The 27,494-nt window shown below is 39.2% G+C and overlaps 1 protein-coding gene across 1 annotated transcript in view; it reads left to right on the top strand.

The window, feature by feature from the left end:
- The window catches only part of RASAL2 (RAS protein activator like 2), a 359,939-nt gene that overhangs the window by 313,226 nt on the left and 19,219 nt on the right, over window positions 1-27,494 (top strand). The window contains 13 exon segments of the mRNA XM_047703675.1: window positions 7,287-7,440; window positions 9,491-9,589; window positions 10,132-10,686; window positions 12,087-12,231; window positions 17,045-17,189; window positions 17,849-17,872; window positions 17,874-17,971; window positions 17,974-18,085; window positions 19,839-20,040; window positions 22,224-22,402; window positions 23,397-24,103; window positions 24,106-24,132; window positions 24,135-24,256. Of these exon segments, the coding sequence (XP_047559631.1) occupies window positions 7,287-7,440; window positions 9,491-9,589; window positions 10,132-10,686; window positions 12,087-12,231; window positions 17,045-17,189; window positions 17,849-17,872; window positions 17,874-17,971; window positions 17,974-18,085; window positions 19,839-20,040; window positions 22,224-22,402; window positions 23,397-24,103; window positions 24,106-24,132; window positions 24,135-24,256 (2,569 nt within the window).

Here is a 27,494-nt window from a genome sequence, read left to right as displayed (position 1 = left end):
GGTGTATTTTATAAGGGTACAAATCTTATTCATGAGGGCTCCACTCTCATTATTTGGTCACACCTCCAAATACCATCACCTTAGAGTTTAACATTTCAACATAAATTTGTGGGGGGGGGACACAAACATTCAGTCTACAGCAAATATCTACTCAAGGAAACCTTGAACTTATCTTGTACATAACTTGATTTCATTTCCACCCTCACTTCAACACGTGTTGCCTTTCATTCCCCATCTCTGTAAAGGATATCACCATCTTTCTGCCCAGGAGCTCATCCTCGGCTCTACTCTCTCCCTGATTCCTCCAACATTCCATCATTAAGACCTATTTACCTTCTTTTTTTAAAAAAAAAGAAAAAAAGATTTTATTTATTTGTTCATGAGAGACACAAAGGGAGAGAGAGAGAGAGAGAGAGGCAGAGGGAGAAGCAGGGTCCCTGCTGAGCAAGGAGCCTGATGCGGAACTCTATCCCAGGATCCTGGGATCATGACCTGAGCTGAAGACAGATGCTTAACTGGCCTTTAAGCCCAAGACCTATTTACCTTCTAATTATCTCTCAAATCCATCCACTTCTGCTAATCTATTGTTCATGATCTTGATTCACATTACTGCCATAATCTGTGAACTTAGTCTCCAAGTGTTCCATTTCTTGTCTGCCCTCTCTTTGTGCCCCTCTTTTCTCCGCACCTTAGCCAAAGTACTCTTACTGAGGTACACTTCTGATCAGGTCGTTCCCCTCAACCACCCAAAACCTTTCCAAGTCCATCCACTGTTTTTTTGTTTTGTTTTGTTTTTTCAAATTGAAACACCCACATTACTACAAGTCCCATCATGGTGTTTCTTAAACCTCAGTGTTCCCCACCCCTCTTCTCTCATTCCCTGTACTCACCCACACTGCACCAGAGCCACAGTGCTGAATTCTCTTCAGTTCCTTAAACACCTCAGACTTGAATACTTTCACTACAGGCCTTCTCAACAGGCTAGCAGTTCCCTCTAGAACTACACCTCCAGGTCTACATGGAGCTAAGTTGAGGTCACAAGTTCACATTATTTTTTCTTCCAAGAAAGTTTCTCTGAATCCCCAGTTAAGATCCAGGGCCCTTTGGTAAATGCTCATAGAGCCTCTTTTGCATCCTTTTTCATAGATCTTACCATATTTTATTATAATGGCTAACCAGACTATAAACTGGTGAATACAAGGACTATGCCTTTCTTCACCATTGTATTTCTTGCATCTACCTCTAGTATAGAGCCTGACATATAATGTACACCAAGTAATTGTTGGATGGATAGATTAGTTCATACATACATATTCAACTGAAGGAGAAAGTAATGGGAAAGCAAATAGTCATGAGTTTAAGAATGAGTAAGAAGTAAATGTCATTGAATTGCACCAGTTTTTCCTCATTTATACTCCTCTCACCCATACTTATTTTATAGCAATAATGAGACCAAAAGTCTAACCTAAATTGGAGAAAGAGTAAAGTTGTTAGTCTTTTCAATCACTCTTTAACTAGTAAGTATGTTAGTTGAGTTGTTTGTGAGTATGGTTTGGTTTAGTTGGTTTTGCTTGTTTATTTCAAATTTTATTTAAAGTCCAACTAGTTAACGTAGAGTCAAATATTAGTTTCAGGTGTAGAATTTAGTAATGGATCGCTCATCACAGCAAGTGCCCTCCTTAATGCCCATCACCTGTTTCACCCATCCCCCTCCACCCATGTCCTCTCCAGCAACCCTCAGTTTGTTCTCTGTAGTTAAGAGTCTGTTTTATGGTTTGCCTCCCTCTTTTTTTACCCCCACACATTCATCTATTTCATTTCTAAAATTCCATATATGAGTGAAATCATATGGTATTTGTCTTTCTCTGACTTATTTCACTTAGCATAATGCTCTCTAGCTCTATCCACGTTGTTGCAAATGGGAAGATTCTTTCTATGGCTGAGTAATATTCCATTGTGTATATACACCACAACTTCTTTATCCATTTATCAGTTGATGGACATTTGGGCTCTTTCCATATTTTGGCTATTGTTGATAATGCTGCTATAAATGGGGGTGCATGTATCCCTTCAAATCAGTATTTTTGTGTCCTTTGGGCAAATACCTAATAGTGCTATTGCTGGATCATAGGATAGCTCTATTTTTAACTTTTTGAGGCATCTCCATACTGTTTTACTGAGTGGCTGTACCAGTTTGCATTCCTACTAACAGTGTAAGAAGGTTCCCTTTTCTTTACATCGTTTTATGGGGTTTTAAAAATTCAATATAGTTGTGTTTAATTCAGTAGGCAGTAGTAGATCTTATTCCATTTGCAACTTAAAGACAAAAAGCAATAGGTATATTACAGTATGGCACAGTTTCTATAAAGAGATTCTTCCTAGTGTCTGTCATATTGGAGGTTAGTTGAGTTTTCTGCCCTCCTAAACATGTTTTAATATTTATAATCTTGTTTTTCTTTTTTTGTTTTGTCTTCCTTCATTGCATATATACCCGTATGTGTACCCAATATGAATGTGTACCAAAATAGGTTGAATGTCATTTTTGTCTATGATGATATATTTCCTTACCATGAGTTTGTTCATTTTAAGTGACAACTCAGGCTGACAAATATCCTTTTTTTACCATTAGCAGTTGGGCTCATTAGACCATCCTGTCTAGAGGCTGAGAGTAGGGAGAGGGAAGATCAGCAATATATGTCATGTTTCCATAAATAGCTTTCTGTGTGAGTGGTTGTGTGGTATATTTTTTAAAGCTAACTTCAAAATCAGTGAGTAATTTAAGCAGTAGGGACTGGCTTTAACTGCAGCAAATAAACCAGTGCAGTAGGATCCTCAGGGAGGACTTTCTTCTGAGCCCACAAGTAGAATTCTGGTGAATGAGTTCTAATTTATTTTGTTGTTGTTGTTGTTGTTGTTTAATCCAAGGAAGGAAACCTTTAAAATTATAGCACAGGGAAAGATCTCCTTTTTCAAAAGATGTACCAGGTCGATAAACAATAAAATGTAAAGTGCAAGTAAAGCCACATTTTTCCCAAAGTGACATCTCAGATGCAAGTTTTAAAAACTTATTGGACTCTATGCGTATTTATTGGTAGAGTATTAGGATTCTGAATCTTGTTAGTTACTACCTGGGAAATTCTCAAACAAGGTAAAGTGCCTTAGGAATACATACTAGTGAATATGAACATACATTTCTGCACCCACCTTACGGCTGAGCTGTTTCTTCAAGAATTCAGTGAAGCGATCTGGAATCATAACTGTCAAACCCAGCAGAAATTCACCTGCGCTGGAGTGCAGGATTTTGCGTGGCAATAAGCATTTTTAATTAAAAGTTTCCTGGATAATTTGGGACTGAATCTGTAAACACATGGCAGATTGAGCTAGCACATCCAAGCACCACTGGCACTTTGGGGGAAATATGGCTTTTAAAAAAATTGAATGGTGAAGCTGAGAAAAATCCAGCTGTGTTTTAGTTAACATCACACTAATCAGAGTTCTTTGGCTCTTTTTTTTTTTTTTCTATCAGTGCATCTAGTGGTGTGTGTATTGGCTCCCCATCCCCCAACCCTTCACTTTTGTCTTCTAAGACTGATTTAAAATAGGGATATGGGTTAAAGCAATGAAATACTTATTCAATGTAGTGAGTTATTGAAGGCTTCTCTTGTAGTTTATCTTTTAAATAGGTCAGAAGCCCCACGTAATCTTCATCACCAAAGCAATTACATTTTTAACCCTTACTCATCACCTTGCTGGAGGCCTTGGAGTTTACATAGCAATCAAGGTTGTTTGCTGACCTTAAAACAAAAATGTAAAGAATAGGGTGTTCCTTAATTGAAAGTAAAATTGCTTCTGGAAAGCAGTTTCCTAATTAAACCAAGTAACAATTCTATTGGAGCCCTGAATGATTCTTACTTAGTGTTTGGGATGATGGGGATTGGAGGCAGACGTGCAGGAGTTGGGAAGAGAACTCTGGCTAGTAGTCAAGAGATTCACAAGGTCCACTTTCAAGGCTAGGTTCCTTGATGAAGGCCATCATCAGACTGGACTGGGAAAAATGGCCTTAAACTCCAATTATTCTCTCAGTAAATCCACCTTCTACTTTACATTATAGAAGTAAGCTGTTGTGCTGTACAGGGTTCTTAAAACTCTCTAGTTAGCAGAGCTAAGAAAAATCAATTCCCATAAAGGTACAGGAGGAGATAAACATGATTTAGAAGGGATGTGAGTTACTAATGCTATTACATAAAACTATTTGCCTGATAATACCTCCCCCCCAACCCCCTCAAGCCATTCCCAGGCTGCTTGATCTTCCTGTTTACTGTAATCCTGCTTCTCTGGGAATTACTTCTATCTTCCCAGAGACATTTTTCCCCGATACAGGAAGGGCTTGCTTATTTATTCAGTAGTAATGTTGAACATACCTAGTGACTTCGGTGTTCAGTTCATGGGTGTGAGGGTGTAAGTGTGCGTACACACACATACCTACATGCTGAACAATAGGAGATTCTAACTATAAATTAATCATTGCAATTTCAATAACTAGGAGAAGTTTTGGATTCTCATTCCAGATGTCTTGTTTGTAATATCTGTTGATGGCTACGTTTGGAAGTTAGACATAAGCATCAAAATGAAATTTGTTCAGCATTGGAAAAACAATAAATAAGGATTTTTATCCAGCTCTCTCTTTAAAAAAAAAAAATGTGTAGTCCAGATAAGTTAATAAGAAATAATACCTGGGAACATTAAACTAGGGTAAATACTGAAAAGGAAATAGAACAGATGTGAGAGAAAGATTGTTCTCACAAGTAGGATGTAGCAAATGGCAGGGAATCATGGAGGAGACAAGCCAAAGCTCAGGTTTGTCCCTACATTAAGAGATTCTCTTCCACCCGCAGAGTTGCCTGTTTTTTCCCAACGGCCTCTGACTTTGAGAAACTGTTACTAAAAATGAGTAGAGACGTTGCCATTCCTTCCTTCCTGTCTTAAAATGGTCACGTTCACAGAGCACGCTCCTTCAAACCGAGTCCTTCAAACCGCAGCTTCTCCCTGCTGCCTCCCAGCCCTGCTCTCCTCCTAGGCGGAGCGCCATGGCAACAGGCCCAGCCTAGAGCCCAGCACCTTGTTTGTGTTACCTGAGGGGCTGGCCGGCTGCAGCCTGAGGAAGAGAGGGAGGAATAGTACCTATTCTGCAGCCTCTTTGGAAGGTGACTTCATGTTCCCTTTTTGGGTTTCTGTTCAACTTCTGTTGGAGACTTGAAATTACACCTGGAAAACGTTTACCCAAAGATGTTCTCAGTCCCCGAAGGCAGCAGGGAAAGTCTGTTCTGTTGGCTCTTGGCTGCTAAGCAGAGGATTGCTTTCTGAGGAGGCACACAGAGTGCCTCCCGACGCGGGACATGCGGCTCCGCTATGGTTTGGGGCTGCGCCGCCACGTGGCTGTACCGTTGCTTCATGTAGGTAGGCGTTTATTTTGTTGAAAATCAAATTAATTTCTGTTTGAGGATATTTGCCTTGCAAATTTTCCAAATAAAAGCAAGCCCTCTGCCATACCTGCTTCGATTTCAAATAGGCCTCTGTCTTTCCTACCGGGAGGCTCACTCCCCGAGCATGAGCGGCTTTTCCCTTCCAGACAACTCCTGGGAAAAATGGGCTGGAGTGACTGTTGGATACGTGTTTGTAAAAAGATTACAGTATCCTGTTAACTCCACTGGCTTCCTATGAAACATACTGGGAAAGGTTAGATGGTAATTATGTGGAAGTAAAAATTTTTTGTAGCATTTAGTTATTTACAGTGGCGGGGCTGTGTTTGCAGTTTATAACATGTCATTGTCTTACCCGAGAGAGCAGGAGGAAAGAAATGTCACCTTGTTATATTCTTATGTACAGAACATTCAGTGGCATTTGTCCCTTTCATACATGCTTTGTATTATCCATGGGAAATAGACATAGTGGCTTTTTGACCTTAGAAATGCTGCTGAGTGTCAGAACACATGTTTTTCAATGTAAACATGAAATGGTAGTTGTTTTTCATGTGTGTGGAAAGAAGAATGGATGCAGATTCTTACGGCTCGAGATGTTTCTTCCTATCTGGAGCTTGATGAAATCATGAGAATGGAAACAAAAGGGAAAGAGCAGCCTTGAGTGCGAGCTTCCTCTAACTTACTGCTTTATAATTTAATCGAAAGCCACTCTGATATTAATGTTAATGTAGTCGTTTCAAGGAAATAAATGAAGCTCTTTATTCAATGTGTTTTACAAAAATGAATGTCTTTACACAAGACATTTCTTTTTATCCGTACTACTGGATACTTCTACTCAAAACACATAGATTTAACTCTGGGTGTTTTAGTCAATAAATTCTATAATTATCGAGTAAAACCACTTGGCTATCTAGTTCTGGATCCAAGAATATTTTACTTTATATCGCTTGACCTCATTAATACTTCCCAAGCTTGAAGGGCAGCGAGGGACTAGCTCCTGTCATGACCAGAGTCATTCCCAACATTCTTTTTTAAACAACTGAGAAACAGAATCAGTCAGGGTGCCTGAATGGTGTTGACAAAGATTTGTTCTTCTAGATGAGAGTTTGAACATTTCTTTTGAGAGTGGGAGGTTTCTTCAAGGCATTTTATTCTTTATTCATGTTTATACAGTAAAGCATGGATATGACCAAATGCTTGCCAGAAAAGAATTCCACATTGAGATGGAAATCAGATCTTTTGAAAGGCAGGGTCTTGTGCTGAAAAGTTTGGCTTTGACTGTGTGTATGAATGTGTTTATTCTGCCAAAACAGAAAGAAACAGAATGAGGGTTCACCCACTACTATTTCATCAAGGAGAGAAGAGGTTCAAGCTATGACAATAAAAAAAGAAAGAAAGAAAACAACTTTTGATAATACCTTTGCCTGAAAAAAGAATATGTAAGCTACCTTGAATAGTATGTATTTCTTCATCTTCAAGATAGGAATGAGGATAAAAACAATGTTTGTAGTGGAGTTTTTTGAACTCCCTTGAGACTGGTAAAGTTATAGTATGTTTTTATATTGTACTGAAAAAGTGTGTGTATGTATACTGTGTGTATGTGTACACACACAAATATGTATGTGGTTTATATGTGCCATGTGAATATGGCTACTGTGATGATCCATGGATTAACTATTAATTTGCCCCTTATTTACATTTCCCTTGGGAATTTATACATTTGTTGTTAACCTCCAGTGCATCAGTCCTTCATTTTCTTGTTGGCCAAGGAGTTACATGGTCTAAAATATCTTTTTCTACTTTTAGGGCTCGAGGTCTGCCTAAACTAAAAGAGTCACGTTCCCATGAGTCCTTGCTGAGCCCTTGCAGTGCGGTGGAATGTCTGGATCTAGGCAGAGGAGAGCCTGTATCAGTGAAACCACTCCATAGTAGCATCCTTGGGCAAGACTTCTGCTTTGAGGTAAAAAGCATAGAAAGAAGGAAGAGAGGTTAACTAAACAGATTTTCTAGCCAGTAATTTTATGATTTCTTTACTGTGGGTGGTATCAATGATTTGATCATCTTAAGTGACTTTCACTTGCTGAAAATTGCCTACTTTTAGGAAGAAAGTTGGAAATCTATTAATCTAATTATATTGGTTGTTGCAGTTATTGATATTTTTCATTCCTTTTGGCCTAGTCTGCTTTCAAAATAATGGGTTCTTATTATATTCTCGGCAGAGGTCACAGGTCTAACATTAATTTACTAAGTTAGTATTTTCATTTTTTAGGTTTTTTTCCCTTTTTAAATTTTTTAGTTTTGATAAAAATACCACCCACTGTGTATCTTTCTCCTGAAAACCTAAGCCCCCAATTTTAATGATTCTTTGAGAAGATTGACCAAAACCATAATTTTCCTAAGTACAACCTCGGCAGTTCAAGATCTGAGTCCTTGTCTTATTTATTTTTATAATCCCCTGCACATAGCTCAGTCCCTGGCACATTGCAGGTGCCTGATTTCTTGAATGAATAAATTGCTCTTCACCAATAAATTATGACCATCACTTTTTCTAAGGTAATTTCTCCCTCTAAAATTAAATGTACACAATTGACCAATTTTGTAATTTAAAGTTTAAAACTACATATATAGGGGTGCCTGGGTGGCTCAGTGGGTTAAAACCTCTGCCTTCAGCTCAGGTCATGATCCCAGGGTCCTGGGATCAAGCCCCGTGTCCGGCTCTCGGCTCTCTGCTCAGCAGGGAGACTGCTTCCCTTCCTCTCTCTCCTCCTGCCTCTCTGCCTACTTGCGATCTCTGTCTGTCAAATAAATAAATAAAAATCTTTAATAAAAAAAACTACATATATATAAACATACCCATATATATTTTATATTACATATATTACATATATGTATGTATAATTGTTCAGATTAAGATTTGATTAATTAGAGTGAACTTACTAAGTGACTAATATGAATGCTGTGATAGATGGTATAGAAGTTGAAAGGTGTTTGATTCCTGTTCTTATGGATCCACCCTATCCAACAGAAATATAAACTAACCAAATATGAAATCTAAAATCTAAAATTTTATTAAACCCAAGTATCATTTTAACATGTAACTAATATAAAATTATCAGTGAGATTTTTTATATCCTTTTTGTTTTTTAAGCTAACTATTCAAAATGTGTGCGTGATGTGTATGTTATATTTATAATACATCTCGTTTAGGACTAGCTGCATTTCAGGGGTTCACTTAGCCACACATGGCTAGTAGCTACCATATTGAACAACATGCATAATCTGATCTCCTTCACTAGGTTGTAACTGTGGATTGAATTAATATGTGAGCACATTCAAACTATTTGGACAGGCCATTTATTGGTGTTCTTTTTTTACCAAAGTCATGTGAATTTTCCCCTATTTGTGGACCTCAGTTCAACAGGCTGCATACCAGGCCCAGTGTTAGGTTCTAAGTGTATAGAGAGCATGTTCATTTTTAAAGGACAGTGATAATAGTGATCAATAACTGGAAATGAACAAGCTGGTTGCCTAGTGGAGGAGAAATGGGTTCCAAAGACATTGATTCAGTACTGCTAACTCTTCTCACTTTCATAGAATATTCTTTCTGTAATATTATAGTGAAGGCAGTTCCAAGAAATTTGATAAGCTATTGTAGAGGCTCTCTTGCATTTTCAGTTATATCGAGCATATTTGTTTGATTTGAAGATGTGGCCTGGAAGGTTCTTAATATTGATCTTTCTGAACTGAAGGCCAGTTTTAGGTTCTGACCTGAATTCTCAGTGGGTTTTGTTCTCCTACCTGGAAAGGAGTGTGAATGCTCCCTCCAATGAGAGAAAAAAAAGCAGATGCAGATGTAGAATAGAGACGTCATGGAACCACCAAGTATCATTTTGGTTTTGTACGTTATGATTTGGGTTCATAGCATATTTGTAACTCATAAGGATAGAATGACAAAGATAGAGCCCCCAAATCCTGTTTCCTTTTCCTTATCTCTAATCTTTATGTTGAAGGTTACATATTTAAGTGGAAGTAAATGCTTCAGCTGTAACTCCGCTTCAGAGAGAGATAAGTGGATGGAAAACCTTCGTAGGACAGTTCAACCAAATAAGGTAATAGTGGCTTTGAGTATCTAAAAAATGTATACCTCTGTAAGCAATAAGTTGATAGAAGGTAAATGCGGCAATCACACCTTAATTTTTATTTACATGTTATGCCATTTTACACTCAAAATAATCTTATTGCAGATATTATTGTGATTTTACCCGTGTGGGTAAGAAGACTCACAAGTTACATGACGAGCCCAGGTGAGAAGCTGGTGCATGACAGAAGTGGGACTAGAACACTAGTTTCTTAACTACTTATCTCTTCTTTTATTTGCAGAAACTGGGCCAGTTGCCACTAGGCTGGCTTTTTAGAACTTACATTACAGGATATTCTTTTAACCCAAGTAAATTGACTATATGAGGCTAAGATTCTGATATCTTCTTATTTAGAGCTTGCTATTTTCCTGAACAAAGAGAAAGCAATCCCTTTCATTATTTAATGACTGCCCTTAATAAAGTGCATGGTCAATATCACCTACTTTAAAAGGAAAATGTTTTTCTGGGACTTCAACTTTCCAACTCAAACTTTGTTGTTTGCTTTTTTATAGGACAATTGCAGACGAGCTGAAAATGTTCTTCGTTTGTGGATCATTGAAGCCAAGGACCTTGCCCCTAAAAAGAAATATTTCTGTGAACTGTGCCTTGATGATACCCTCTTTGCTCGTACAACCAGCAAGACCAAAGCAGATAATATTTTCTGGGGTGAACATTTTGAATTCTACAGCCTTCCACCTCTTCATAGCATCACAGTTCACATTTATAAAGATGTGGAAAAAAAGAAAAAAAAAGACAAGAATAATTATGTAGGACTAGTCAACATTCCCACTGCCAGTGTGACTGGTCGTCAATTTGTAGAAAAATGGTACCCAGTGAGTACCCCTACACCCAACAAAGGAAAGACAGGAGGACCTTCTATTCGAATTAAATCACGTTTCCAAACTATCACCATTCTGCCTATGGAGCAATACAAAGAATTTGCAGAATTTGTCACCAGCAACTACACCATGCTGTGTTCTGTCCTTGAACCAGTAATCAGTGTGAGAAATAAAGAGGAGTTGGCCTGTGCCTTAGTGCACATTCTTCAAAGTACTGGCAGAGCCAAGGTAAGTGAAAAAGGAGGGTTACATTACCCAACATCTCTTCCCTTTTATGAAGAAGTATATATACTATGTTTCATGCAGAGATCTAAATTGGAGAAGGATGCTTTGCTAGTGATTAAAAAAAAAAAAAAAAATTAGGAAGGAAGCCTGTTAGTAGTAGTAGTATATCCAGGGATTGGGGATTATAAAACAAAGAAGTAACATGGAGAAACCAGCAGATATTTATTTTAAAGCTATTCCTTAAGAGCTTTATTTCTCTTTATGCCTTTTTTCTGGGTGAATGTATATATAGATGGATGAGGATTGATAGATGAATAGATAGATAGACAGACAGACAGATAATCAGCCTAGAAGATGAGTTCAAGTGTTAAGTTTAAGAAATTCCATGTTGACAGCATGGACCAGTTTATAACTCTGATATATTGAGCACCTTATATGTACCAGAAACTAATAGTGAAGATCTAGAAATGACTAAAAATAGACACTGTCTTCAGCCTCATGGGGTTTATGGTCTTCTGGGGAAAACAGATAATAATCAAGTTCTTACAGAAGCAAATGTGTGATTACAGTGAGAAATGCAGAGAAAAAAATAAATATGAGACTGTGAGAATGGGGAATAGGAGACCTGACTGATGCTGGTTCAGAGAAGGCCTCACTGAGGAAATGAGGTACAAACTAGGATCAAAGGATTTGAGGAATTAACTCCATGAGAGTGAGGGGAGGAGCGAGGGTTAGGAGTGAGGCAGAACTGGGAACAGCATTTGCGAAGCTTTGTGGTTAATAGACAGCATCCTATGTTAGAAGGGGCTTGGTGGTGTCTGAGGGCCTTAAGAGAAGCCCCTTGTGGCTAGAATGGAGTGCAGAGAGAATGGATACCCACAAGGATGCTGGGAAGGTGGACGAAAACCAGAAAATAGAGGAACTTACGGGCCGCATATAGAAGTATGGTCTTTATCAAAAGTATGATGGAGGGGTGCCTGGGTGGCTCAGTGGGTTAAGCCGCTGCCTTCGGCTCAGGTCATGATCTCAGAGTCCTGAGATCGAGCCCCGCATCGGGCTCTCTGCTCAGCAGGGAGCCTGCTTCCTCCTCTCTCTCTGCCTGCCTCTCTGCCTGCTTGTGATCTCTCTGTCGAATAAATAAATAAAATCTTAAAATAAAATAAAATAAAATGAGTCTCTTATTAAAAAAAAAAAAAAAGTATGATGGAAAACCTTTAGCGGAATTTTAAACCTATGGCCGGTGATACCTAAGCTTTTATTCCAATTGACTTTTTTTCTTTCAAATGAATCACGCAGCTTTAGTCTTAAAGCAGCATTCTCAGGATGTCTGATATTTCATCAGTTTCTTGTAGCGCATATTATTTATTCATTTGCTTTGTGCCTCATTGAACATTTTTCACCAGGATTTTCTCACCGACTTAGTGATGTCCGAGGTGGATCGCTGTGGAGAGCATGACGTCTTGATTTTCAGAGAGAACACCATTGCCACCAAATCTATTGAGGAGTACCTCAAGTTGGTGGGACAGCAGTATCTTCACGACGCACTGGGTATGGAGAAGAAGCACATTGTTTTCTTTGCTTTTCAGTTTTGTTATTTCAGTTTTGTTATTTCACCCTCATAGGACAAACAAATTGAACTCAAATTCAGCATTTTGCTTAGTTCTAGCTGACTAGAGTGTTAAAGTTTGAGTTCCAGCTGTAAGTTTCTCTGTAGTAGTACTCACAGGTGGTACTGCTTTATTACACATTGCTTTATTCCAATATGTACAGAAGGAGAAAGCTCATCAGCATATGCAGCTACCCCCCGGGCCCTAAGTTCCTGACACTAAGACACACAATATAAGTGGATGTCACTACTAGATCTGAGGGTACCTGTTTCCCCCGAAGTATTGACGATTTACATTACAATATAAATATATTACCTAAATCTTGAAAGTGTTAACATTTGTTATCATGCATCAAAAGTTAAAAAAATTTGCCAGTTCCCTTAACTCCCAATTTCTGCCTTCAGGATCGCTAGAATTTTGCCCAATCAGTAGTTTTTTTTTTTTTTTTTTTTTTTTTTAGATTTTTTTGTTGTTGTTGTTGTTTATTTACTTGACAGAGATCACAAGTAGGCAGAGAAGCAGACAGAAAGAGAGGAAGGGAAGCAGGCTCCCCGCTGAGCAGAGAGCCCAATATGGGGCTCGATCCCAGGACCCTGGGATCATGACCTGAGCCGAAGGCAGAGGCTTTAACCCACTGAGCCACCCAGGGGCCCCCCATTCGGTAGTTCTTGCTGACTAGGCCACTGACCTGGAATTTCAGATCTGGTCATGAAATTCAGGCATTAAAACCACTAGAGTAATGCACTGTGCTGGGTGACATACATCATGACATTGAGTTTCTTGAAGAACATAGTCATTTCTTTTATCTTTATATCCCTAGTATTTCCCACAGAATGTAGAGCAGCACCATCATATACAAACATAATATGAGTCACATGTGAGTAATTTAAATTCCCGGGTGGTCACAGTATAAAAAGGGTAAAAAGAAATAGGTAAAATTAATTTTAATAACATTATACTTAACCCAGTATATCCAAATATTATTTAGCCAGTTATCAGTATAAAAATTATTAGTGAGGCACATTACTTTTTTTCATGCAAACTCTTTAAAATTTGGTTTGTGTTTCACATTTGTTACGTATTCCAGTTAGCACTAGCCCCATTTCAAGTGCTCAGTAGTCACATGTGATGGTCAAGAGTAGACAGTAAGTTATGTTGAATGAATAGACAGATTTTTGCTCTCAAGGAGTTTATAAAATGGGGAGATAAGGTAAGGGTATCCCTATAAAAAGAGAGAGGAGAGGGATCCTGTGTTTTTCCAAAGAATTAATTCTAGCTGATGGAATTTCCCATGTAAGATCTATAAACAGTGTGTGTGTAGCTTAAAGAATTAGAAGGGTTATATAAAAACAGATATTGGACAAGGAAAGTAGTAGGAATTAGCATAGGGAAAGAACCATGGGGACAAAAAGACATAAAGGTATGAGAGAACCAGACATGTATGAAATAAAATTAATTAGCTGAAAAATGAAATGAAACAGACAAGTCAACAACAATAACAAAGATTAGAAAAACAATGAGAACCAATTTTTTGAGAGCCTTGAATGCCAGGCCGAAGAGTTCAGATTTTACAGTAATCACTGCTGAGCCACTGCAAGTCCTGAGCAGGGTATTTTCAATAGAATTAGTTTAACAAAATGATTAACATGTGTTGGTGAAGAAAGCGACTGAAAACAGAGACCAGTTAAGAAGCCATTGTAAGAAGGAAGGCCAAAAATCAGGAGCCTCTGAATGATGGGATCACCAAGAGTAAGAGGAAAGGGGGGTCTGAGAAATATTACAGAAGTTTAGCTGATGGGACATGGCAACTTGTCAATTTGTGAGAATGGGCCAGAGCAGGCGGTGGAGACCAGATACTATGATGAATGTTGGGCATTGAGTTACTAGAAGGGTGATGCAATTCTTGACAGAAATAAAGAGCATAGAAGTAGTAGGCTTGAGAGATGAAAAGTGAATATTTCCACTTTGTACGTATTCAATTTGAAGTTCTAATAGGAAATCCCAGGGGTTCTAGGTGAGAAATTCCAAGACCTCTGTCTAGGTGTCTCTTGGAAATTTTGGACCGAGTTACCTATGTGGAGGGATAAGTGAAGCTACAGATCTTCCAGTCCACCTAGGTTTATGGTACAGATGGAAGGAAGAGGGGGAACAGGAAGTGATCACAAAGAGAAAGCACACATGCACACATGGAAACCAAGAAAACCAAGAAAATAGTCCTAGACACCGAAAGACATGAAAACATCAATAAAGTCAGAGATTGAGGAAGGCGGAGATTAAAAAGAAAAAACTATTGCATTTGGCAACTTAAAGATCACTGGTGGTGGCTGGGACTGCTGTCAGGAGGATAGGAACCAGGTTGTACGGGGTGTGATGTGAATGACTGCCAAAGAAATGGGCCCACTGTGTTTACATGAAGTGGACTCACTGTAGTAGTGATTAATTCCTACTCTGCAGAAGTAAATTTTTTCTCTTCCTTCTTCCTAGCTTCATATTCTTTTCTCTAAGTCATGTGCTTTAGTTTAAGATATAATGGGAATTTGTAAGAATAGTGAAAGTGGATTTTCACTGATATTGGGAAAGTTACAGAGAGGTTCATAGTCTCACCTAAAGAGCTTATTACAATCATATAAAGTATATCTCATGGCTTGCTTTAATGATTTGTATTGCCTTTAAAAGGCAATGATGAAACATCTCAAATCGTAGTCTCCATTCTGTGGACGTAGGGGTAAGTATGTGTTTACTAACTACCTACTTCTTAAAAATCAAAATCTGTGTTCTGCCATTCAGTGTACTAATACACAGGATTTCCAAATAAATAATTTCCAAAGTGAAAAGTGGATGCAAGTGCTATGATATGAGAGAGAATAATTAAATAGCTGATGGGCTAAATGAGACATGAAAATTCAGTGACCATGAGAAGAAACTCAAATAACCCCACATAGATCTCTATTATCATATTTATAACCCAAGAGCAGGGACCAGGGTAGTGAAAATGGCTGCTGCTTCCAAAACCATAAACAAAATTAAGTGGTAAGATGCTTCAGAATGGAGATTCTACTGTCGTCTTCCTGCTTAAGTTCCCAATTTCTAGTTAGCCTTAACATCCTAGATGCTCAATGGCTGACTCTTCTCCCATATTTTACTTTTCTGACAGAAACGCTCTTTTGAAAACAACTAACAGTGTCTTGGAGCCAGTGTAAACTCAGACTGATTTTATATGGTTTGAGATAGTAATGTGATTTTTCAAATAGAAACCCTGAAGAACTGCACAATTTTCAGTTACCTGAGAAAAATTCAATTATTTTCATATGAAACCGTACTTACTGTGGCAGGAGCCTCTAATACTACAATTGAGAAAGGTTTTATAATAATTATTCTGTAAAGAGGCTTCACAGTGAAGTCTCAGTAAACCAAAAAATTAATAAGGACGCTGAACACTCAGTATAATTACAGTTTAGTTATATTTCATACACTTTGGGCAAAAAAAAAAAATAGATACTATTTCCAGGCTGCCTGAAGAATTCCAGAGAAAAATTAGTTCAAAGTTGCCATTTTGGGCACCTGGGTGGCTCAGTCAGTTAAGCATCTGCCTTCGGCTTAGGTCATGATCCCAGAGTCCAAGGATCGAGCCCCACCCTGCTCACAGAGAGCCTGCTTCTCCCTCCCTCTGCCTGTTGCTCTGCCTACTTGTGCTATCTCTCTGTCAATTCAGTAAATAAAATCTTCAAAAAAAAAAAAAAGATAGAAAGAAAGAAAGAAAGAAAGAAAGAAAGAAAGAAAGAAAAGAAAAGAAAAGAACTAGGCTGAACCTTGAGAGATATAAGCAGATTTGAAGGGATCCATTGCAAAATCCACTCCTCTGTCATAAAGACCTCTAAAAACCTAAGAATACATACAATCATCTTTGGTAAATATCGAGCATCTTCAGTGCTTTGGGAGCTATTTGATAGGCTGGAAATTCAAGCATGAGTTGAAGCTGGCCTCTGACCCCCAAGGGTATTTATCCCAGAGACGTGACCATGGGACAGGCATGTGAACAGATAATCCCCCACAGCGTGAGACATGGAACACTAGAACATACATAAGGTATAGTGAATAGTGGAGGATGAACAGGGAAGGTAAGGATTTGTTCTTTTAGGGAATGTGGGCATATCTCTCTAGAGGAGGGATTATATGAACAGTGCTTCTAAACTAAATTTCTTTGGACAAACATATGAAGAAATGTTCTGCTACAATTTTGTGCTCTGATGAGAGTCTGTCCCCTTCACAAGAGGTAAGTCTAGAGACCGTTACTCGAATCTGTGTTTGGCACCAGCTTTAGCACTAAACACTTATGTTGGCTGTTCAATCAAGCTTGGGTTCTTTTTTCTTCTAAAATAACGTTATTCACCCTGGTAGAAGGGCCTTGTAACAAATAATGAGTTCCTGCTAATAAAATATATTCATGGTTTTAGAGAATAGATTTAAAGTCATATCGTTGTTTAAAGTAGTATCATTCTTATATTTATAAATACCATGATGGTGATGTTACTTACTGCAGTTTTTCCACTTCCAGGATGAGGAAAATAAACATGGCATATGGGAGGCAGTAACCCTTGGGTTCTAAAGCGGTAACAATCCTTTGTGCCCTCCACGTGAGGTCTCGGAAAGAAATTCCCATTCTACATTAAGGAGAGAAATCCAGAATCCTTTTATTCTGTTCAGGAGGACACTCTTCATAGTTGTACTACTTGTCATCTTCTCTCTTCAAACAGGGGAGTTCATCAAAGCTTTGTACGAGTCCGATGAGAACTGTGAAGTAGATCCCAGCAAGTGTTCCTCAAGCGAACTGATAGACCATCAGAGCAACCTGAAGATGTGCTGTGAGCTGGCTTTCTGCAAGATCATCAACTCCTACTGGTGAGCAGGTGTCCTCACATTAGCCCCTGCTCGTGGAGCTCAGCGCCCTCCATGCGGAAGTCATCGCAGTGCTAACGGTAGCCTTTCCCAGCCAAAGGAAGGGCTTGGGGGAAGATGGAAGGTTTCCCTGATGGAGTCTCCTCTCTAAAATCCAAATCCCCACTGTAAGCAGCAGTACCTGCATAAATACAGTATTTCCCCAGACTATTAGCACCACATCCTCTAATACCAAAAGTATTTGAGTGGCTTTCTAAAATATTTACTAGTGTTAAACAGTTGTGTTAATGATTTTTGCATTGCTCCAGCCCCAGCGATTGGTGAGATTTTGGAAGAGTTTTGCTGAACACTCTTTAGAGAGATTATGGTATGCTCTGTTAAACCAGATGGTTTAGTCAGGAGCCTCATGCCATTTTCCCACTTTGCAAAACTAAATTTACACTAATCCCTGAGTTTTGTAGCTTTGGGTTTACAGGCTCCATCTGGACTTTGGTCAATTTTCCACCAACTGTAAGCTATGAATCAGGCAGAATTCTCTCTACTAAGCTCTCATCTCAGTCTGGCTCTAGAGCAGAGGCGTGCTGGGCCAGAATGGGATCACTTGTGTTTTCTTGCATTATGCTACTTTCATATTTAGAGGTTTGATCTTTTTCCTTCCCCAGTGTTTTCCCTCGTGAGTTGAAGAAGTGTTTGCATCATGAAGCAGCAGTGCCTGACCCGCGGCAAGCAGGACATCAGTGAGCGGGCTCATCAGGCCTCATTGTTTCTTCTCCGTTTCCTGTGCCCGCCATCATGTCCCCCAGTCTCTTCAACCTTATGCAGGAGTATCCTGATGACCGCACATCTCGTACCCTGACTCTGATTGCCAAGGTCATTCAGAACCTGGCTAACTTTGCCAAGTAGGTGTCACTACCAGAAGCACTTTTTTAAAAACATTGTTTTAAAAAATACATGACACCTAAAGTTTGGATGGGAGTGGGGAGCCTCATTACTCATAGTACAAGATTTTCATTGTGGTGGTATTAAAAAAAAGGAAAAAAGAAGGAAACAGTTTAATTATTCATTTTAAAGGAGTGATTAAATAGCCCATGGTACGTACGTTCAGTAGAATATATCCAGTAATATGGTAAATGATGAAGATATAATTGTACTCAATGAAAAGTGCTATAAACTTCAGGAGAAATGAAAAAGGATACTAGAAAATATATATGCTGTTATTCCAGAAATATGTTAAAACAAAAACCTAAGTATAAAAACCATCTGACAAACTCAGTGTTTACATTATCTAAGACAATTGACCTGGGCCCTTCAGAAAAAGTCAATGTCATGAAAAATTGAAAAGATGGAGAGGGACTGTTCTATATTTAAAAACACTGGATGCTTGAACCTTGATTGGATCTGAATTAGAAAAAAATCTATAAAAGTCATTTTGGGGACAATTAAATGTGGGCTATATATAAGATGATTTATAGATAATGATTTTTTAAAGTTTTAGTGTGATAATGGCATTGGTTTATGTAAGAGATATTCCTTATTCTGGAGAAATGGGCACTAATGTATTTAGAGTTTATGTCTGCAACTTAGTTTAAAATAGTTCAGCCAAAAAAAAAAAAGTGTGTGTAAAGAGAGAAAGTGAAAGCAAACTTGGCACCATGTTAACAGTTGATTAATATAGACGAATGCATATGGTTGTTTGTTATATAGTCTTTCAGCTTTTCTATAGATTTAAAATTTTTTGAAAGGAAGTTAGGAAACCATTGGGGAGGAAATGCACTCAAATTATAAACAGCGGATACGTTTGGGTGACAGTGTGTGTCCACTCACACCTTTTTCTTGCCACTTTTCATTGTTTCTAAAAAGACAAGATTCTGTATTTGCAGTGTATTGAAGAAAAAAATTAGAACTTCGGTGAGACAGATTGTTTTCTAGCATAAATAGTGACTTTTTAATATAAATAGTGACTTCTAGAAGTGCACTATTTGAACTTTGTGTACCCTATTTAAGAGCCAACAAAGAAATAGACCTATTTACCCATATTTATGTTAATTCTGATAAAAATTATTTCTAGTTTATTTTAGAAGAAGTTTTCTGGGCTTAAGCAAGGCCCTGAAAATAACTAGACTTTAGATAGACAAAGAAGAGAAGTTCTTCTGTAGCAAAAATAAATAGCATGAGCAATGTCTTGGAGAAGGGGTATATATTTGGGAGACTCTGAAGAAGCTAGCAATATTGAAGGTTTATACTCATTAGCATTTGGTAGGCAAATGGAGGTTATTTACAGAGAGCTTTAAATAACAGAAAAAAAAAGATTTAGCTTTAGCCAACGGAGTATAGAAAGTTATGCAAAGTGTTTTAGTTTTACATCAGTATTAAGAAAGTATATTTTAGCATTTAGCACTTAAAGATTATAAATTAGTCACTTACCTCCTCAACATAAAGATAAAAAACTGGGCACATGATGAGATGAGCACTGGGTGTTATATGCAACTGATGAATCATGAACACTACATCTGAAACTAATGAGGTACTCTATGTTGGCTAATTGAACTTAAATTTAAAAAATTAAATTAAAAAAATAATTTCAAGTTCAGTGTAAAGTCAACTCAAACATCTCAAACATGTCCTTTCCCATTTTCTCTCCCTCTACCTCAGATTTGGTAACAAAGAAGAATACATGGCATTCATGAATGATTTTTTAGAACATGAATGGGGTGGAATGAAGCGCTTTCTTTTGGAGATCTCTAATCCAGACACCATCTCAAACACCCCAGGCTTTGATGGTTACATTGATCTGGGCCGAGAGCTTTCAGTTTTGCATTCCTTACTGTGGGAAGTAGTTTCCCAACTTGATAAGGTAAAGTAGGTTGGAAGCATAATGGGACCTGGGAGTTAGAGAACTTTAACGTACCTAAATTCTGAAGGGTATCTACAGAGTGACAGCATTTGTGCTTTCTGCTAGTTGAAAGCAACCTTTTTGTGCTAGAAGTCTGGGAATAAGTAGTTACCTATTCTGAGTAAATAATGTGTCCTACAAACCAAGAAATTCTAGAAGGCCATGAAATTATTAACATATATTTTAAGTAATTATTTGAATTAATGGGGTGTATATTTCTATAAATAAATAATGTATAGAACATTATATATAACGTGTCTAAAAGCTTGCCTAGAAACCAACATAAACATTGCTAAATGCATATTTATTCATGATAGCAGGATAAGATGATGAAACCTCATATAATAATTCTAACAGAAGTGTGGACTTAGAAAAATACTGAGATTATCATGTTTAATTTGTTTCACTCATGAGACTTTTTTTATTATGCAAGTTAGAGGGTTCGATATAACTATTAGTACTACTGGGTTACATGGGATCTGAAAATTCTGATGTTTTCTTTCTCTACAGATAGGAATTTAAAAAAGAGAAAATACTATTAATCATTTATTTTCTGAGTATATAAGAATTTTATTATATATTATATTAATAACTAAATATATACCATGCCAATCATTTTCTTCCTTCTGGAATTTTTAAAAAAAAATAGAGTTTGTAATGGAAAGTAGTCTTAGATTTGAGCTAGGTTTATCACAATAATTATTTATTGATGTTTTTGTTTGCTACAGGTACTTCATAAATAGGTGTGGTGGTATGTTAGAATAACTTCAGAAGACAAAGTTACTTTTTGTGATAAGAATGTATTTGTTTTCCTCCATTTTCCTATTATCCTTAACAATGTTGTTAAATGTTCCTAATTTGGTTACTCCCCCCAGTAAAGTGTGGGGAGTAACCAAAAAAAAAAAAAAAAAAAAAATGGGGGGAGTAAGACCTATTAGTAAAAAGTAATTTCCTGAGGCAATGTAAATGGTAGGGTGTTCTACCATTTGTAAATAATAAACTGTTTTGTATTCTTAAGGACCCCTTCTTCACTTGTAGAAATGCTAGCTAGACTTGGAGTTGTGGCTGTGCTGAGGGCAATTCCTTGAATATGAATCATGGCTCAAGAAAGTTGAGCAAGGCTAGTCTTTGAGTGGCGTTTGAGCAGCGACTCTACCCATCTGAGCAGAGTCAAAGAGTTTCAGTTATGGAGAAGACACAGGAGACCCAGAGGCAGCCGTGTAAAGCTGCCTGAGAGTTGAGGAGTCCCGTAAGACTCCATGAGAATAAGAATTCCCCAAAGAAAAAAATGATTGAGATGGATCAAGCCAATACTAAAAAGCGACTCTTTGTCGAATAACCGCATCAGTGGGATGCAGAGATAGTAATCTCATGAAATAGGCCTGGCTGATGTAGGGTCATGGCCTTTTTTTAACAGGCTTTGCTATGTCAACATACCTTCTCCTTTTTAATCTGTGTTTCGGCCTGGGAACCAGGAGTAAATCTTAGACACATCCCATAGAGTTTACCTGATTTTGCTGCTTAAAAAAATATTGTCATGCGGCCACAAACCCAGTTGACAATAGGTCTGAGTTCCCAAAAGTAAATGGGATAGTGGATGGCAATATCAGCTGTGTGCCCTGCAGTGCTGTGGACCCCTGAATGCAACACCTTCTTGTATGTTGGCATGCATTTCTTTTCTCACACGATGCCTTTTCTTTGGAAGTTTCATCACATTAGCCAATCCTCTGGTCTTGAAGTCCTTTGGTCAGAAGGTGTCTGGTTCTTCCCCTACCCACCCCCCAACCTTGACCTACTAGCCTCCCAAAGATTTAGTTTGCTTTGCATGCCTATTTTAGTTGGAATGGCAGTAGTTTGGTTGTTTTGAGCATGTCTTTTAATTTTTATTTGCATAATCCTAATTTCTATTTCCTTTCTTTCCTCGATGCCTGCTGCACCTTGTTTCGTCTCCTCCATTCATCGCGACGCCATGGTTTTGCTGCTCCATAACAATGCATTATGAACCTGCCACTTCCCATATGCAAACACCTACCCTTCCCTCCAACCTACACCCCTCCATCAATGGGCATCGCTGTCCCAAAAACAATCCTTGGTGGATGTCGCAATGCTTATTATCCAATTAGGGTGAAAATTCCTTCCTACAGGCGACCGTGGCAAAGTTGGGACCTCTCCCTCGAGTTCTTGCTGATATCACCAAGTCTCTGACTAATCCTACGCCAATACAACAGCAACTGAGACGCTTCACTGAGCATAACTCCAGTCCGAACGTCAGTGGAAGCCTCTCCTCTGGGCTGCAGAAAATATTTGAAGACCCCACTGACAGGTATGAGACTTGAAACTGTTGTCTCAGAGAGAGATAATGCTTCAAGATTTGGCAGAAATCTGTTTAACTTACTTGTTGAATTTACAACCTGAAAGTCATGATTAATTGGAAAGCATCATCTGACCTGAGATAAATCCAGTTGTTTTTCATAATAATACACAAGATTTAGGATACTTATTTTCTAGAATGATATCGTAGAGTTATAATATAGTCAACAAACATTAAAAAAAAAAACCCTCTAGGCCCAGCTTAATGGAAGATTAAGGGCTCTATGACATTTATATTTTCATATATTATAGCACTCAAAAATCTAGAGAACCTCTGTTAACATCATTTTGACTGTGTCAGCTGGATAGGTAGATACAATGTTGATGCTTAGACTGACTCTCTTTTCTGGACTGGGGAGACTTGGGCCTTTGGTAGGGACCCTTTTGATTGTACACACAGCGCTGCTCCCTCCTCTTGAAGGTTTAGACAGAACCAATTAACTCTTAATTGGAATAGCTCGGGAGGGTGTAAACCCTAAGTAGGAAATGACTAGAATTCTGGTACAAATCGAAAACAATGATGGAGTGGTGTACACAGTGTTATTCCCCACCTTTGGAGAGAAACTACAAATGTTGGACTTTTTTTTTTTTAAGATTTTATTTATTTATTTGACAGACAGAGATCACCAGCAGGCAGAGAGGCAGGCAGAAAGAGAGGGGGAAGCAGCTTTCCATTGAGCAGAGAGCCCGATGCGGGGCTCGATCCCAGGACCCTGAGATCATGACCTGAGCCGAAGGCAGAGGCTTTAACCCACTGAGCCACCCAGGCACCCCGAAATAGTGGATTTTTAAAGAATTGTAACAATGAAATCTGAGTTTAGAAACCAACATAAGTCTCCACATTGGGCCTATGAGCCTTCAGGAATGTTCTTATGCCTTGGGTTGAGAAATCTTAAAACTGTTTTGAATTTGCCTCAAGGGTAATTAAGGACCCTCTTTTTCCACAGTGATTTGCATAAACTCAAATCTCCAAGCCAGGACAACACAGATAGCTATTTCAGAGGGAAGACATTACTGCTGGTTCAGCAGGCCTCCTCCCAGAGCATGACTTACTCTGAAAAGGATGAAAAGGAAAGCAGCCTTCCTAACGGCCGGAGCATCTCCCTCATGGACCTCCAGGACCCCCACACCGCTCAGGTGGAGCACGCGTCTGTCATGCTTGACGTGCCTGTGCGCCTGACGGGAAGCCAGCTTTCCATCACGCAGGTGGCCAGCATCAAACAACTGCGGGAGACCCAGAGCACCCCCCAGAGTGCGCCCCAAGTGAGAAGGCCCCTGCACCCAGCCCTGAACCAGCCAGGCAGCCTCCAGCCCTTGTCCTTCCAGAACCCTGTCTATCACCTCAATAACCCAATTCCAGCAATGCCAAAGGCCTCTGTGGATTCCAGTTTGGAGAATCTAAGCACTGCCAGTTCCAGAAGCCAAAGTAACAGTGAGGATTTCAAGCTCAGCGGGCCCAGCAATAGCAGCATGGAAGATTTCACCAAACGCAGCACCCAGAGTGAGGACTTCTCCAGGCGGCACACCATGCCAGACAGGCACGTCCCTCTTGCTCTGCCGCGGCAGAACAGCACCGGGCAGGCCCACATCCGGAAGATGGACCAGGCTGGGTTAGGTGCCCGAGCCAAAGCCCCGCCATCCCTGCCGCACAGCGCTTCCTACGGAGCACGGGGAGCATGTCGGTGCATCTGCGGCGCTGGTGGCTGAGCCTGTGCAGAACGGGAGCCGGTCCCAGCAGCAGTCCTCCTCCTCCAGGGAGAGCCCCCGTTCCCAAGTGAGAGCCATCCAGAGACAGCAGACGCAGCAGGTAGGGGCGAGGGCCGGAGGGTCTGGCTTCCACCGGTCCAGCTGTCTCCCTGGTTCTTTGTATATAAATCATTAGGAAATCTGATTTCCACTGAAAAATATTTTCTGCAACTTTGAAATGAAAAGAGGAAATGAAAAGTCTGGGAGGCTTCTGGTGAGGTGAGGCAGCAGAACGTGGCTTGACTCATTCCCGTCAGGAGACTAACAACCACGCAGAGGGCTTTTCCTTCTCTGCAGGCAGCTGAGCTGCTACCTGGGTTTGCACTGAGAACAGATCAGTGTTGAATGAATAATTAGAACACATGCACTACAAAACCTAGAGTCAGATCAACTAGAATATATTTGGGGAATCCGGACATTAATCCTCCTTAATTTTTTTTTCCCCTTAGTTTCCAGAACAAACTTCTTCTGCTTTCTGAACCGAGCAGTTAATGTAACTGCTCTCTACTCCATCCCCCACCTCCCTCTGGACATGACAAGTCTCATGTGCCTTTTCCTGGAGATGGCTAGAAAAATAAACAACTGAACACCTACAAAGGCAAGGTAAAGGAGAGGGATAGCAAGATAGAAACATAGCTGATTGACATATATGCTAACCATTTACACATTCCTTCTATTTGCATGGGTAAGCCCAGTCACACCAAGTCTTAAGATTTCCAGACTTTTCTTCTTAATACATAAAAAATTTTCCCAAGAATTTGATTATTCATGGCTTCCCTACGTATTACATTCTGAGGCACCAATACGTGTTTTGCTTTTGGAAACAAATTAATAACCTGAGGAGTACATGTATATGTGTATGTATACATTTAATATCTTTCATCTAAAAAAGACTTTTCTCCTTTGTATTTGCTGACCTTTTTTTGAAACCCAATCATACTTTATAAGTACTAGGAAGCTTTGTAATTGAAAGAGTTCTATGATACGTCCTTTTGTCAGTAAAACCACTGGTCAGAGGAGAATGCAGTAAAACCCCAGTGTATCTTTTTAATATATTTGGTTTTTTATAGGTAGGCATTTACTAATTTGGCTGCTTCTGCCTCCATTCTGCTCTGATCAGAGACCTTGCCCCTAGTTTGATAGTTAATGTTTAAAAAAAAAAAAAAATTAGCGCACTGACAGAATTCTGGGGTGCAGAAGTAGAGGGAGAGATGAAAAGCATGACTAACTTAAGCTGATTCCCGAAGCCGACTTCCTGGGCAGAATCTCCCAGTCAGTCATTCTTTCTGGAGAAATTTCTGGAGAAATCCTTTCAGTCTTAAATTTCTCATTTTGATTTTGTTTATATTTCCCCAATTCATTCGATTTTTTTTTTTAAGATTTATTTATTTATTTTAGAGAGAGCAAGCATGACCTGGGGGAGGGGCAGAGGGAAAGGGAGAATTCTTGAACAGACTCCCTGCTGAGCCCAGAGTGCAACACAGGGCTCAGTCCGAGGACCCTGAGACGGTGACCTGAGCTGAAACCAAGAGCCGGCCGCTTAACCCATTGAGCCACTCAGGCCCTCCCCCAATTCATTCGATTTAGTGAACATTTCCATTTAAAGAAAAGGAAAAAGATTATCTACAATAAAAATGCTTATGCAGAGTACTTGGGTGCCTCAGTTGGTTAAGCGACTGCCTTCAGCTCAGGTCATGATCCCAGAGTCCCGGGATTGAGTCCCGCATTGGGCTCCCAGCTCCATGGGGAGTCTGCTTCTCCCCCCTGCCGTGCTCTCTCTTTCTCTCTCTCTCTCTCAAATAAATAAAATCTTTAATTTAAAAAAAAAGAAAATGCTTAGGCATATCTATATCTTTCATATGTATGTCATATTATGTCATAAGCTTAATTTGTCAGAAGGCAGTCATTTACATCATGATCATTTCCACATGTTTATGCTAGCTTCTAGTTGAGATCAGCTATTTTCAGAGAAAGTGTTTATTGAGAGGAGAAAGGAAGGATAAGTGATTTTAGAGATGGAGTACGACATGGAGACAGACATCCACGGGGTGTGGGGGGTGTGGTCAGGGGTGGCGGGTGGCTAAGTTGGCATGGCGTCCCTGAGGATAAGGATAAGGAATAGAGAAGAATATCAGATTGCCAGAGAGGGGCAGGACAGTGGAAAGGGCCCTCCAACCTGGTTTTCCAAAAGCTGACTCAGGCCCAGCCCTGGACAGAAAAGAGGAATGCTAGCCCATTCCTCTGTATCACACAGTCCTCAGTTCCCAGGGCCCATGACTCAGACTCATGGTTTATAAATACTACAAATTACATAGCCTTCTGTGTGACCATCTGGAACTGATTGTCATTTATAATATTTAGGTGTAGGAAAATGTAGCACCCATCACACAAGCAGTCAGCACATGTTTCTGGGGGTGAATAGAAGGCCGTCTGGATAGACTAGAGGCAAGAAATGCACACAGTCTCCAAACAACCAATTTAAAAATGTTTTGTGCCACAAGCCATCGATGAATTGGGGTATTTCTGTATTACGCTGGCATGATGTGAGGCACAGACACGGTGAGATGACCTAGCACAGCTTGAAATATTCATATTTGTTTATGCCTTTGCTGGTAGTGCCACCTCATATCCGTTCCAGCAAAAATCACTGTATTTTTATTGCTCAAATTTCTGGTTTTTCTACATTGGCTTTTTCTATGCAGCTGGTTTATTCTTTCCAACTTACGTTGTTATTTTTTATTCCTTGTCTTCTGGTTTCTTGCTTTTCTCACTCCTGTGAAGCCTCTGAATTTCTATATAATCAGCACAGTTTTGGCAAATTCCTTTACATATTGTAATTGCAAATTGTGTTGGGGAATTCGTCTCTCCCCAAAACTAGAGGTTTTCTTTGTGGGGATTGTTCTGTAGGCGTCTGTAATTATTGGTGGCTCTGTCCCATGCAGATTCCATCTGTATCTTAGCACAAAGGAGTGCCCATTGTTGGCGGCATCACTGGCTTCAGTCTTCATATACGAACTGAGTAGGAAGGAAATCAAATCCTAGTTGAAACAATCTACAGAGAAGAGAGGTTTTGGGTTTGGGTTTTTTTTTTTTTTTTTTTTTTTTTTTTTTTGGTTTGTTGTTGTTTTCAGGAAACTGCCTTCAATTTTTTTTACCCTTTTCAGCCTTTATTTGGATTTTCCCCCCTCATTTTCCTCTCCATTTTGTTTTTCATGCATCACGTACTATCTGTGTACAATAGACTGTATTTACAGTGTATGTGTTCAGATACAGCATGTTATGTAACCTTAAAAATTCAA

The sequence above is a fragment of the Lutra lutra genome, chromosome 15 (genome assembly GCF_902655055.1).
Source record: "Lutra lutra chromosome 15, mLutLut1.2, whole genome shotgun sequence".
Taxonomy (NCBI): domain Eukaryota; kingdom Metazoa; phylum Chordata; class Mammalia; order Carnivora; family Mustelidae; genus Lutra; species Lutra lutra.
This window is presented reverse-complemented; position numbering and strand designations above follow the sequence as displayed.